General features: G+C 45.0%; 2 protein-coding genes across 2 annotated transcripts; both read left to right on the forward strand.

Annotated features, from left to right (window-relative positions):
• Window positions 1–6,284: 6,284 nt before the first annotated feature.
• LOC311329218 (bifunctional purine biosynthesis protein PurH-like) lies at window positions 6,285–7,865 on the forward strand (the record flags this gene model as incomplete). The annotated part of the gene is made up of 1 exon (XM_084463091.1): window positions 6,285–7,865. The coding sequence occupies one exon, from the start codon at window positions 6,285–6,287 to the stop codon at window positions 7,863–7,865; it is 1,581 nt and encodes a 526-aa protein (XP_084319217.1).
• Window positions 7,866–14,056: 6,191 nt separating this feature from the next.
• Window positions 14,057–14,902, forward strand: LOC311329215 (protease HtpX-like; the record flags this gene model as incomplete). The annotated part of the gene is made up of 1 exon (XM_084463089.1): window positions 14,057–14,902. One exon carries the CDS (start codon window positions 14,057–14,059, stop codon window positions 14,900–14,902), a length of 846 nt encoding a protein of 281 aa, XP_084319215.1.
• Between the last annotated feature and the right edge of the window lie 437 nt (window positions 14,903–15,339).

Genomic DNA, 15,339 nt, shown 5'->3' on the forward strand with positions numbered 1-15,339 from the left:
ACTCTCATCAGCTGGAACTGATTACCTAGATGATGAAAAATAAGGTAGTTAAGGCAATCATTATCATGGACTTTATCCATGTACTTGAATATCTGTGCAAAGCCGGTCACTGCTACACGACAAGTAGTATGAGGCTATTGAAAACTAGGTGGCAGAACGGTCCATGAAGATACTCAGAGGAGAATCTTACAATGTTGACCGTGGAGTTCGGCAAAGTGCGAGCACGATAGGTCTGGCAAAACGTGAGGCCATTGATAAGTGTGCAGACTATCTTCAAAAATACGTCCTAGGCTCTGTTATGACAAGGCGCTGGATGCTGGCAATTATATTGCCAGTGGAGTCATTTATGGAGCTTGCCGTCAGATGATCAATGGCCGTATGATCTAACCTAACGTTAGTTCGATGCTTCAATTTTGGCTACAGCCATTGGATTTTAATGGCTTGAGGCATAGAGATGTTTTTTGAAAAGTGGCCAATGGCCACTTCGTAGTATTTGCTAGCCAATCAAGTACTCAAATCACTTTTTCCCTGTCACATGAATATGTACAAAAAGGCTGAAGTAGATGTAGCGCAAGGGATTATCTTGTCGAACTTACGCTAACCTTGGTAAAGTGGAGTTTGCAAGGGACAGAGGCTGTGTTGAAGCTACGCTCACTGGATTCAAGTGGAGATTTACAGGCGTATTGGAACTTCCATAAGGAATGCTCTTGCTTGCGTAATCATGGAGAACTAATGAATGTGGCGTCGTAGCAAGGGGATCATACTAAAATCCATTGATCGTCCGTTATTTTCTGGTTTGGACGACTTGGTCAAGGTACTCCTTGATCAAGCTGGTAATCTGGCCCTTGGAATAGCCTGAAGCAATGGTTAAATATTGCCTGATTATCACCTTCTCAGGCTTGCTCAGCTTGTGGTATTGGAAATGTCTGAGGGTGGTCTCAATCCATTGATAACACTTATCTTTTGATTTCCAGTCAGGCTCGATATGCGCGTTGTTTGAAGTATTTTCTCTACCTGTTTGAGCGTTTTAATGAGCTGTGTGTCCATTATGATTTTCATACATTAATCATGTATGAAAGATCAGAAATAACAAACTCATTTAATATTGGAAGAGACTTCAGCTTTGATGCGGTGCTGGTGGATGCTAGCATTCAGGACTGTGATTTGAAAATATGGCAAGCGTTTGATAGCAATCATGATATTCTAGGAGATATTATTTCGACAACTAACGGCAGAACATCACTAGAGTATTGGTGCATTGCAAGGATGGTATTTGTAAATATTAATTGGTTGAATATGAAACAACAATGCTAATGCTATTGTTGTTACCATTGTACTGGTTTAATTTTTTATTTGTTGTATTAATTCACGGTAATACTCTATATAAAAACTGATTTAGAAGTGTTAATTTCTTGTTGAATGTAATTTTTCTATCAGTTTTAATTAAAAACAAGAATAATAATATCTTATATGTTTTAAAGGAAAAGTTCTGTTTGAGTATTATAATGCCTGCCAAAGGTGTTTGGGGCTTTCATCTTTTCTTTATTATTAAAAAATCAAGCCTGCTAAATTGATTAGATAATTTTAAAACTTCAGCTTGATTGGATAATTCTAGGCGTTTAAAATGATATGATTTGGCTGTAGGGATATGAAATAAAGCCAGTATCGCTTTTGCCGATGTTTTACCTGATAGCTGACTATCAGGATAATGATATGCATATAGACTTGGGTCATGGTTACTGCCTCAGAAGATTCCTTTATGGGGATGCAATCTCTTTGGCGAAGCATGGTAATAATTTTAAAATTGCGAGAAACCTTCGTGATACTTTTCCGCATCCATATACGATAGAACATGCCAGAGCTTGGGTGAAACACGTAAAAGAGCATGAGACCAAAACTAGGTTCGCCATTGATTTTGGTGGTGAGGCTATTGGTGAGATTGGTTTTGTGGTTCAGCTGGATGTTCACCGTTTTGGTGCGGAGATTGGCTTTTGGGTTTCAGAAGAGCACTGGTGCAAAGGGATTATGACTGGTGCTCTGTCCTATGTTTGTCAGTATGCATTTGATGAAATTGGTCTTGTTCGCATTTTTGCAGATGTGCAGGCTCGTAATGTGGGGTCCAGTCGGGTTTTGGAGAAATGTGGTTTTGAGCTTGAAGGCGTGATGAGGAAACACGTTTATAAGGAAGAGCAGTTTATTGATCAGCTGGTTTTTGCCTTAGTTCGCTAGCAGTAGTTTTCGTATTTCCCTCTTTTCTAGATAAGATTATGTCTCCCCTATGGGTGAGCTTTTCAGTTGTTATTCAACGTGAGTTCTACGCTCAGAAAGCCATTGATACACCTTCTGTTAGTACTGAAATATTAATATGTGGTTTTCTGGGCTGCTTTGCATAGGAAATCAATCATGCATCAGGGTTATAGCAAAATTACACCTGATTACCACTGTTCATCAGCTAGTTTAGGGAGCCTTGCTGGCATGGGTAAGTTCGTGCAGCCATGTAACCAAGCCTTGATACCTTTGTCTTCAAATCAAAGCGTCGGTTGAATCGATAGCAATATTCAGCAAGGTATCTTGGTAGATGCTTCTGGTTAATATTTTGGTAACTGCCTCTCAGAGATTTTTTGGCGTTCCTGATTATGGTGTTGCCCCACGTAAACAACTCATGAGTCAACGATTCGTGACCACCACCTGTCACCACTGCTGTATGTGGGTGTCCGTAGTCGGCTATTCTTGTGAATGCACCTAGGCCATCGCTAACAATACCGTACGTGTGATCACCGAGATGTTTTTGCGCCCAGAGTTCCAGCTACTTTTCCTAGGAACTGGCGACTATGCTGAAACGCATATACAGCTGGTAGTTTTCCTAGTTGGTTTGCACGGTGGCAACAAATTGGTATTTGTTTTCGGAACCTCTTCCATGTTTGCCTCCATGTTTTTCACTACTCAAGTAGGAATCATCCATCTGAACATGTCCCTACAGAGGACGGCTGTCAGCATGTTCTTTCATTACTTGCATAAGCTTGTGTTTCAAGCGCCAAGCAACATTATAAGAGATTCCCAGCTGTCTCGATAGCTCTATGGCCGATATGCCATTCTTGGTCTGAGTCATTAAAAACATGCCTAGAAACCAAGTAGCAAAGGGAAGTTTGCTAGCTTCCAGAATGGTGCTACTGGTCAATGATGTCTGGTGACGGCAGCGATTGCACTGCTAGAGCTTACGGGTTTTTATGGTGCAATACTCCAGACAATAACACAGAGGACATTCGAACCCATTCGGCCACCGGCATTTGAGGAACTGGGCACGACACTGTTGTTCCTAGCCATATTGCTGAAAGAACTCCACAAGGCTCATGCTTTTCTGACACTGAATTTTGTTCTTGACCATGACGTACCTTCATACTGTAAGGAGAAATGGGGTCGGGAGTTTAGACGAGAGGAGGCTTAGGATAGATGATAATTAGGGAATTAAATGGGTGTGGTTCCCTTGCTTTGACGCCACATTAATTAGTTCTCCATGATTACGAAGGCAAGAGCATTCCTTATGGAAGTTCCAATACGCCTGCCAATCTTCACTTGAATCCAGTGAGCGTAGTTTCAACACAACCTTTGCCCTTTGCAAACTCCACTTTGCCCAAGTTAGATCCATATGGTCATTGAGCAACTTGCGGCAAGCTCCCCCAATGACTCCACTGGCAGGCTGATAGCCAGCATCCAGCGCCTTGCCATAGCAGAGCCAAGTACGGGTTTTTTGAAGATAGGCTGCACATTTTTCAATGGCCTCCTGTGTTGTCAGACTTCTCTTGCTAGCACTTTGCCGGATTCCCCTAGCCACCTTGTAAGACTTTCCCCTTAGTATCTTCAGGGACCGTTCTGCCACCCAGCTTTCAATAGCCTCATCCCCTTTGTCGTGTAAGCAGTGACCGGTTTTCTACAGATATTCAAGTACATTGATAAAGTCCCTGATGATAGTTGTCTTCACTCCATTCTTTTTCATAATCCTTGTAATCAGTTTCCGTTGATGAGGGCACTCACCAATAACAATGACCCACTGCCGTTTCTGTTTCGGATCTCGCATGAGCGTTTCCTAGAAAGCTTCTTCTATCACGGCTTACGCCTCTCTTTCTACACTGAGGCACACTCTCTTATTCCTAGCGAGAGGACGTAATGTAACAATGTTGTCGCTCTTCCGATCCCTATCCATACCGATTCTGCCGCCGGAGGATTGGGTTTTACTGTTTAAGCTGTGGCTACCTTCTGTGCGATTCGTTTGTGATCTTTCTTCTCTCCAGAAGTGAGCTTGGTTTGCAGCTTTTGTTGACTGTTTTGCGCGTTTTCCTTGGTTGCTTCCCTCAACCATTCCGGGCGCATCACTAGGCCCTTACCGTAAAGACTGAGGATCTGCAGGTCTTCTGTTTGCTCAATCACAACCTTGTGCTGTTCGTAAAAAGCATAAAAGTTTTGAACTGTATCTACTATCATTGCATGGCCTGTCGTTTCCCAACCATCCCGTGGTAACGTTCATGATGCGGTTTAATTGTTCGATCATAAGAGCGATCCGTCACATCGCTGACAATTTTTTTCCTCATGCCACCAGAGAGAGTACTGGTCAGTATTGAGGTTTAGCTTAGCACCAGCGTAAACACGCTGGATTACTTCCCTTGGCTGTAATTGCGACGCTGGACTATGACAGAACCAAACAAGCTGGTCAGTGGCGTGGAGGTATTTTTTCTGACGTGATTTATCTGCTCACCGTCGCTACCAGGTACCGGCGATTGCTGCGGCTCATTATTGGCTTGCTGATCCAGATACCATTGGAAGAGAAGGCGCAACATTTCGTTGTCTTCAGTCTTGGTATAGCTCTCTATGGTGCCATGCTCTTGTTGGAAAGTTGGTCCAAGGTGCTGAATGATAGCGTCCAAATGATCACTAGCTGGTGAGAAGAATGAATAATCGATGGTATTGGCGTAGGATGTGTGTATAAGAGACAGTGTTATGGAGTTATTGGGTTGACGACGTTGTATCACCGTTAAACCGTCTCTTTTTCGTTACCGAATATATCGAAAACCATGATGTTTCCTGATTACCATCTGACCTAATGATCCTTCTCGTCTCAACTTACGACACTGTTTTTTCTCTAAGTAGCAGGTGCATCATGGTCAAGAACAAAATTCAGTTTCATAAAGGCATGAGCTTTGTGGAGTTATTTCAGTAATATGGCCAAGAACAACAATGCCGTGCCCAATTTTTCAAATGCCGGTGGCCGAATGGGTTTGAATGTCCTCTGTGTTGTTGTCTGGAGTATTGCACCATACAAACCCGTGAGCTCTATCGGTGCAAGCGCTTCCGTCACCAGACATCATTGACCAGTGGCACCATTCTGGAAGCTAGAGACTGCCCTTTACCACTTGGTTTCTAGGCATATTTTTAATGACTCAGACCGAGAATGACATATCTGACATGGAGTTCTCGAGACAGCTGGGAACTTCTTATAAGGCTGTTTGGCGCTTGAAGCACAAGATTATGCAGGTAATGAAAGAACGTGATGATAGTCGTCCTCTGCAGGAACATGTTCAGATGGATGATTTCTACTGGGGTGGTGAAAAACATGGAAAAGGTTTTGAAAACAAACCCCAATTTGTTGCCGGCGTGCAAACCAACGAGGAAAACTACCAGCTGTATATGTGTTTCAGCATGGTCACCAGTTCCCGGGAAAAGTAGCTGTAACTCTGGGCGCAAAAGCATCTCGGTGATCATACCTGAAGTGTTGTCAGTGATGGCCTCGGTGCATTCACAGGAATAGCCGATGCCGGACACCCACATACAGCAGTGGTGACAGGTGGTGGTCATGAATCAATGGCTAATAAGTTGTTTACGTGGGTCAACACCATGATAGGGAACGGCAAAAATTATCTAAAGGCAGTTACCACAATATTAACCAGAAGCATCTGCCAAGATACCTTGCTGAATATTGCTATCGATTCCACCGGCGCTTTGATTTGAAAGCAATGGTATCAAGGCTTGGTTACATGACTGCGCGAACTTGCCCCATGCCAGCAAGGCTCCTTAAATTGACTGATAAACAGTGGTAATCAGGTAATGTTTTAGCGGCTGCATTGTCGTATCAAAAGAGCCACCACCTTATGATTGTCATACAGTAGTCATGTACGAAATATCAGAAATCACAGGCTCATTTCATATTGGAAGAGACTTCCCCTGCCAATAGCCGGCGTTTCCAGCTAAAATCTGCCGGAATTTTTATTCCAACAAACTGTGAGTGAGGAACGATGGTAGTCATGACACGCCCAATTCGCCGGGCTCTGATTAGCGTTTCCGACAAAACATGGATTGTCGAGTTCGCCCGGACCCTCCACCAGCATTCGGTTGAGATTTTATCCACCGGAGGGACTTACGCACTGCTGGTAGAAAATGATATTCCTGCCATTGAGATTTCTGACTATACCGGTTTTCCTGAAATGATGGATGGCCGTGTAAAAACCCTACACCCAAAGGTTCACGGTGGCATTCTTGGTCGCAGCGGTCAGGATGAGCCAGTCATGGAAGATCACGGGATCAAGTCCATTGACCTAGTCGTGGTTAACCTATACCCCTTTGAGCAGACCATTGCTAGCCCAGACTGCGATCTGGCCACCGCTATTGAGAACATTGATATCGGTGGTCCTACCATGGTCAGAGCTGCAGCCAAGAACTACCGCGACACCACCATTGTGGTGAACGCTAGTGACTATAAACGCGTACTGGACAGCATGGCAGATAATGATGGGCTGATTGACCTGACTACCCGTTTAGACCTCTCCATAAGGGCTTTTGAGTATACAGCCAGTTATGATGATGCGATTGCTAATTATCTGGGGACTCTGGCTAATAATGCAGAAGAGCCTGAAACCTTCCCCCTCACTTTCAGCACTAAGTTTATTAAAGTTGAAGATATGCGCTATGGTGAGAACCCTCACCAGAAAGCGGCTTTCTACACCGAGAAGAATACACCAGAAGGTACTGTTTCCAGTGCGAAACAGCTTCAGGGCAAAGCACTATCTTATAACAATATAGTGGATACCGACGCTGCCCTCGAGTGTGTTAAGGCATTTGACCTACCAGCCTGTGTAATTGTTAAACACTCCAACCCCTGTGGTGTTGCTACCGGTACCGATATTCTGGAAGCCTACAACCGTGCTTACGAAACAGACCCTACTTCAGCCTTCGGTGGTATTATTGCCTTTAACCGTAAGCTGGATACGGCGACTGCACGCTACATTATCGAGCACCAGTTTGTTGAAGTGATCATTGCACCAGAAGTGGACGTTGAAGCGGCTACCGTTCTACAGAACAAGCAAAACATACGGGTGCTGAGCGCCGGACAATTGCCTTCAATTCAGACCCCATACATGGACTTCAAACGAGTAAATGGCGGCCTGCTGGTTCAGGATTCTGACATCCGTATTGTTGACACATCTGAACTGAAAGTAGTTACCGACCGTGCCCCCACTGAACAGGAAATGGCAGATTTGCAGTTTGCCTGGAAGGTAGGTAAGTTTGTGAAGTCCAATGCCATTGTCTACACAAAAAACGCACAGACCATTGGTATTGGTGCTGGTCAGATGAGTCGTGTATACAGCGCTCGTATCGCAGGCATTAAAGCTGCAGATGAAGGACTGGAAGTTCGTGGTTCTGTAATGGCATCAGACGCATTCTTTCCATTCCGTGATGGCATCGATGCAGCAGCCAGCGCAGGGATAACCGCAGTGATTCAGCCTGGTGGCTCTATGCGTGACCAAGAAGTGATTGATGCAGCGAACCAGGCCGGCATAGCCATGGTATTTACTGGCGTTCGCCATTTCCGCCATTGATTATTGTTGAAATCAGAAAGGCACAGAGACACGAAGTGTTAAGCTTTTATTTTGTCTTTGTGCCATTGGGCCTTGGTGGTTAAAAGAACTGTTTCAGATTGTGAGAACAGGCACTATCTTTATGAAGAGGCAGTCCACCAGATGTACAAACACATAAACCAACTCTGTGTCTCTGTGTCTCTGTGTCTCTGTGTCTCTGTGTCTCTGTGTCTCTGTGTCTCTGTGTTTCTGTGTTTCTGTGTCTCTGTGTCTCTGTGTCTCTGTGGTTCAAAAAAACTGCATGACTTAACATAAAATTACCACAGGATATTCAGAAGGACATCCTTTATGAAAGTGCTGATCATCGGTAATGGCGGGCGGGAACACGCCATGGCATGGAAAACCGCTCAGGACAACAATGTCATTAAAGTGTTTGTGGCGCCAGGCAACGCTGGTACCACTTCCGAAGCAAAGGTTTCCAATATTGATATCGATGCGCTGGATATCGCTGGGCTGGTTGAGTTTGCCCAGAAAGAAAACATTGGTCTGACCATTGTAGGCCCTGAAGCACCACTGGTAGCAGGTGTTGTTGATCAATTTGAAAAAGCCGGATTGACCGTGTTTGGCCCGGTTCAGGCCTCAGCTCAACTTGAAGGTTCTAAGGCATTTACCAAGGACTTCCTTGCTCGGCATAACATTCCAACTGCCGCTTATCAGAACTTCACCGAAATTGAACCTGCAAAAGCCTATGTTAAACAACAAGGCGCACCTATCGTGGTTAAGGTTGACGGTTTAGCCGCCGGTAAAGGTGTTATTATTGCTCAAACTGAACAGGAAGCGTTTGATGCCATAGAAGACATGCTGGCAGGCAATACTTTTGGTGAAGCCGGGCACCGTGTGATCGTTGAAGAGTTTCTCATTGGTGAAGAAGCCAGTTTTATCGTTATGGTGGATGGCAAAAACATCCTGCCACTGGCCACCAGCCAAGATCATAAAGCCCGTGATAATGGCGATAAAGGGCCGAATACCGGTGGTATGGGGGCTTACTCTCCAGCTCCAGTGGTGACCCAGGAGATTCATGATCGTGTTATGCAAGAGGTCATCATCCCAACCGTAGAAGGCATGGTCATAGAAGGCATGCCATATAAAGGTTTCCTCTATGCTGGTTTGATGATTGATGCCAATGGTATCCCAAAAGTATTGGAATACAACTGTCGCTTTGGTGACCCGGAAACCCAACCAATACTGATGCGCTTGAAATCAAGCCTAGTAGAGCTCTGCCTTGCTGGTACTCGTGGTGAGCTGGATAAAACAAACGTTGAATGGGATAACCGTACAGCGCTTGGTGTGGTTATGGCAGCTGGAGGATACCCTGAAGCTTACAACAATGGAGATGAAATCACTGGCCTTGGGAATACAGGCAGTGCAAAAGTCTTCTATGCAGGCACCCGCGTTGAAGACGGCAAGACTCTCACTAACGGTGGCCGCGTGCTATGCGTTACTGCGCTTGGAGATAGCGTTAAAGAAGCACATCAGAAAGCCTATGAAGCGGTAAAAGCTATCAGCTGGAAAGGTGTTTATTACCGTACGGACATCGGCCACAGAGCCATTGACAGCGAAGAGTATTAAGCTACGAGCTTTACGTTCAAGCTTTTTGACTCACAAAGGCACTAAGACACAAAGCCATTCTTGAGATCGAGCAGGCAGCTCAGTAAAAAATCCAGTGTCTCTGTACATTTGTGGTTTGGTGCGGCTCTTTTGATACGCAATGCAGCCGCTTAAACATCATGGTTTTCGATATATCAGGCAACGAAAAAGAGGCGGTTTTATGGTGATATAACGTCGTCAAACTAATAACTACATAACACCGTCTCTTGTGAACGCACCATGCGCCAATACCATCGAGATTCATTCTTCTCACTAGGTCGTTATCATCTGAATACTACCATTTAGCACTTTGAATCCACTCTCCAACAAGAGCATGGCACCATAGAGAGCTATATCCAGACCGAAGGTAACTAAGTGTTGCGCCTTTTCCTCCAAGGTATCTGGATAATCAGGCTAATGATGAGCCGCAGCAATCGTCGGTAACGGGTAGCGATGGTGAGCAGAGGAATTACGTCAAAAAAATACTCCCAGACAACTTACCAGCTTGTTTGGTTCTGGCATAGTCAGGCGTCGCAGTTACAGCCAGCGGAAGTAATCCACAGCGTATTTATGCTGGATGCTCAGTTGAACCTAAATACTGACAAGTACTCTGATGGCATGATGGGGAAAATTGTCATCGATGTGATAGGTCGCTTTTATGATCGAACGATTAAACGACATCGTAAGAGTTGCCAAGGTATGGTTGGAAAACGACAGGCTATGCCACTGGTAGGGGATCCGGCTCAAGACTTTGGGGCTTTTTACGAACAGCTCAAGGTTGGGATTGAGCAAACAGAAGACCTGCAGATCCTCAGTTTTGACGGTAAGGGCTTGGAGATGCGCTAGGAAGGCTTGAGGTAAGCAACTAGGAAGAACGTGCAAAAGAGTCAGCAGAAGCTGCAAACCTAGCTCAGTTTGAGAGAGAAAAAAGATCGCACACGAATGGCACAGGGAGCCACCATTTATACGGTAAAACCAAATCATCGAATGGCAGAATCTGTCATAGGTATGATCGGAAGAGCGACAACGTTGTTAAATTACGTTCTCCCTTAAAGAATAAGAGAATGTGGGCCAGTATAGACAGAGAGTAGGAAGGAGTGATAGAAGAAGCTTTCGAGAAAGCGCTCAGGTGAGAGCCAGAGCAGAAACGGCAGTGGGTTATTGTTATTGATGGGCACCCTCATCAGAGGAACCTGATTACCGGGATTATTAAAAGAATGGAGTTAAGGAAGACATCATCATGGACTTTATCCATGTACTTAAATATTTGTGGAAGGCCGGTCACTACTTACATGACAAGGTGGATGAGGCTATTGGAAGATGGGTGGTAGAACGGTCTATGAATATACTCAAGGGAGAGTCTGACAAGGGGGCCCGAGGAATCAGACAAAGTGTGTGCAAGAGAGGTATGACAAAACGTGAGGGTATTGATAAGTGTGCAGACTATCTGCAAAAAAACCGTCCCATGCTCTGATATGACAAGGCGCTGGATGCTGGCTATCCGATTGCCAGTGGAGTCATTGAGGGAGCTTGCCACCATTTGATCAATGACTGTATGGATCTAACCTAGGCACGGTGGAGTTTGCAAGGGGCTGAGGCTGTGTTGAAGCTACGCTCACTGGATTCAAGTGGCGATTGGCAGGCGTATTGGGACTTACATAACATAAGGAATGCTCTCGCTTACGTAATCATGGAGAACTAATGAATGTTGCGTCGTAGCAATGAACCACTCCCTATGTAGTTATTGGTTTGACGACGTTATATCACCATAAAACCGTCTCTTTTTCGTTACCTGATATATCGCAAACCATAATGTTTTAGTGTCTGCGTTGGCGTATCATAAGAACCACACCCTTTTCAATTAGACATGCGACTAGCCGCCCATGGTTTGCGGCAGGCAAGGCGCGAACTGTGCGGTGTGGTTATTCCACATAAGCAGTGTGGCGCAAACTATGGGTGGGTCTTCGGGTTTATCATACAACCATTTATGCAGCGTTGAACGGCTTGAACATGGAACCACCGTGGCCTGCGCCGTTCGCCTTGCCTGAGTGCTTGTGTGATCAACTGGTCTCATGGTTAATTTAGAACATCACTTAGCTTAGCGAGGGTTAAATTTTATCGCGACTGAGTTGATACAATAGTGCAAACCTGTCGGCTCCGGGCCATCCTGGAAAACATGCCCAAGATGGGCGCTACAGTTAGAACAAAGAACTTCTGTGCGCTCCATCCATAGACTTTTGTCTTCCTGCAAGGTGATCGCGTCGCTGTCGATAGTCTGGTAGAAACTGGGCCAGCCACATCCCGCATCAAACTTTACAAATGAGTCAAAGAGCGGTTCCTTGCAGCATACACAGTGAAAAACACCATCTTTTTCAAAGAAGTTATATTCTCCAGTAAAAGGACGTTCTGTACCTTTTTCACGGCAAACATGATACTGCTCGTCGGTCAGCTCTTCCAGCCACTGTTCATCTGACTTTTTCTCTTTCATCACACAACCCTCTGATTCTACCTTGATCAGCAAACAGGTACTCACTGGAATACGCTCGCACCACTTAGAATAACCGACTGAATAAAAACTATCACCTAGTGGAACTCTTGACAGATCGCTTCATAATGCCATTCTGCGAAATGCATAGAAGCCCATTAACTATCGGTATGACATCCATGAAGGATATTGAAAAATCAACCAAACTCGATAATGTCTGTTATGATATTCGTGGCCAAGTTCTTCGCAAAGCAAGCTTCTGTAAGAAGAATGGTATCGTGTCATTAAATTGAACACAGAAAATCCAGAGGCGTTTGGCTTTGATGCACCAGATGAAATCACCTAGGATGTTATTCGCAACCTGCCTCTGTCGCAGGGCTACTGTGACTCTAAAGGTCTGTTTTCTGCTCGCAAGGCCATTATGCAGTACTGCCAGCAGAAGAATTTGGCACTTATTACCGTTGAAGACATTATTATTGGTAACGGTGTCAATGAGCTGGTTGTTATGACCATGCAGGCACTGCTGAATAATGGCGATGAAATGCTGATTACTGCTCTAGATTACCCTCTGTGTACTGCTGTTGTTCACCTATCTAGTGGCTTGGCTGTTCACTAACGCAAAGATGAACAGTCTTACTGGTACCCAGATATCGAAGACATCGGCAGCATGATTACCGGCAAAACACGAGGTGTTGTTGTTACTAACCACAATAACCCAACCGGTGAAGTTTATCCGGACGAAGTCCTGAAATACATTGTTCAGCTGGCTAGAGTGCATGACCTAGTCATCTTTGCTAACGAAATTTACGACAAAATTCCCTATGATGAAGTTGAACATACCGCCCTATCTTCCTTGGGGGATGATGTTCTATGCATCAGCTTTAACGGGTTATCCAAGTCTTATCGGGTGGCCGGCTTCAGAGTTGGCTGGCTGGTTGGTTCAGGCCCTAAGCATTATGCCATAAGCTACCTTGGAGGATTGGAAATGCTTGCCTCTATGCGGCTTTGTGCCAACGTACCCTCACAATACGCTATCCAGACAGCGTTAGGTGGCTATCAGAGCATCAATGATCTGATATTACCTAGTAGCATACTACTTGAGCAGCGTAATCGTGCATGGGAAATGTTTGATCAGATTCCATGAGTCAGCTGCGTCAAACCCAAAGGTGCGCTTTATCTGTTCCCACGATTCGATCCGAAACATTATGTAATTCATGATGATGATGAGCAGCTGGTTCTGGACTTTCTACTGTAGGAGAAAGTGTTATTGGTTCAGGGAACGGAATTTAACTGGCCTGAACTAGATCACCTGAGATCATTTTTCTTTCATGGGGCGAGGACTTGGAGACCGTCTTGACCAAACTTGAACGATTACTCAGCCGATACAAGCAATCAATGCCTTTAGAATCTGAGTGTATGTAGGGAGAAGCTTTCTCCCTCGGCACATGTTTTTATAGGTAATCTATGACCGACATACACATTAGTTGGTTTTACCAAGACTGCCTGAAAATATTGGTTCAGCTCGATAATGCCTTTCCTTGTATCACCACACTTTATGTAGATGACCTGATTGTTAACGCCAGAACCTATGAATACGGCATTCCCAATTGACGTCACAAGGCATGCTTCGATGTAATTCTATGGCTGACTTCGGTAGGCTATCTTGGCTATCAGGATACCATTCAGCATGACGCTTTGGATCAGGTTGTGTTAACAGGGAAAAGCTTTCTTCGCTTGAGCATCCCCACCTTTAATAATTAATTAAGGGCGTGATCTTCTCGTCTCCGTCATCAGAAAGCAGCCAACTATGGCGTGGCAGTGCCGTAAGGCACTCAAGGACAAAGGTATTAAAGTGATTGAGCAAGCGTTCCTGTAGTTTTTCTCTCAAGGTTGACCTGTATTTGGTCAGCTAACATCACGTTCTCAATATTATTTCTGTCAGCGCGATGTAAAAGTTATGCACATGTTTTAAACTATCTTGAAACAAAAAGAGTCAGACGCTATTAGCCACCACACGATAATGATGACGATTAGGTAACCTTAAATAATGAAGAGAGTTCTGTTGTTTCTGGCCACGAACATGGCGGTTATTTTGTTGGCCAGTGTCACACTGAATATTCTCGGCGTTGGAAGCTACCTGAGCCATCAGGGACTGAACATGAGCTCCATGCTGATATTCTGTGCGGTGTTTGGCTTTTCCGGCTCTTTCGTTTCTCTGCTGCTTTCTAAGACCATGGCAAAGATGAGCACAGGGACACAGATTATTGAAGAACCTCAATCAGCCCAAGAACAATGGCTGGTCGATACTGTTAGAGACCTCTCTGAAAAAGCAGGTATCGGTATGCCTGAAGTCGGTATATTTCACTCGACTGAAGCCAATGCCTTTGCGACCGGATGGAATAAAAACTCTGCTCTGATTGCTGTTAGCCATGGACTCTTGGACCGCTTCAACTCAAACGAAGCCCGTGCTGTTGTTGGGCATGAAATTGGACACATTGCTAATGGTGACATGGTTACACTTAGCTTAATTCAGGGTGTCGTGAATACGTTTGTTATGTTCTTTGCCAGAATTATTGGCTATGCCTTCGACTCCTTCTTGCGCCGTGATGATGAAGGGGAAGGTGGTGTAGGTATTGGGTTCTACGTAACCAGCTTTATCGCCGAGATTATACTGGGCTTCCTAGCCAGCGCCATCGTTATGTGGTTCTCCCGACAGCGTGAGTTCAGAGCTGATGAAGCCGGTGCCAAACTGGTAAGCCGTAGGGATATGATTGCAGCACTGGAACGCCTTCGTTCAGAATATGAAGCCCCCAGTGCCATGCCGGTAACCATGAAGGCCTTTGGCATACGCAGCGGACCGGCCGCTCTGTTTACTAGCCACCCTCCTCTGGAACAGCGAATAGAGACGCTACGCGCTAACGGTTAGTTTCCCAATTTAGGCCGATTTATCCGGCCTTTTTTGTAACCACAGAGATCACAAGCCACACAGATAAAAGGTTTTTGGTGTGGTTCCCTTGCTACAACGCCACATTCATTGGTCCTCCATGATTACGAAGGCAAGAGCATTCTTTATGGAAGTTACAATACGCTTGCCAATCTTCATTTGGATCCAGTGAGCGTAGCTTCAACACAGCCTGTGCACCTTGCAAACTCCACTTTGCCCATGTCAGATTCATACGGTCATTAATCAAATGGCGGCAAGTTCCCTCAATGACTCCACTAGCAATCGGATAGCCAGCATACAGCGTCTTGTCATAGCAGGCCATGGGACGTTTTTTTGGAGATAGTCTGCACACTTATCAATGGCTCCAGTTTTGTCAGGCCTCTCTTGCATGCACTTTGCCGGATTACCTGGGCCTTCTT

The sequence above is a fragment of the Borostomias antarcticus genome, assembly GCF_949987555.1.
Source record: "Borostomias antarcticus genome assembly, contig: scaffold_253, whole genome shotgun sequence".
Lineage (NCBI taxonomy): Eukaryota > Metazoa > Chordata > Actinopteri > Stomiiformes > Stomiidae > Borostomias > Borostomias antarcticus.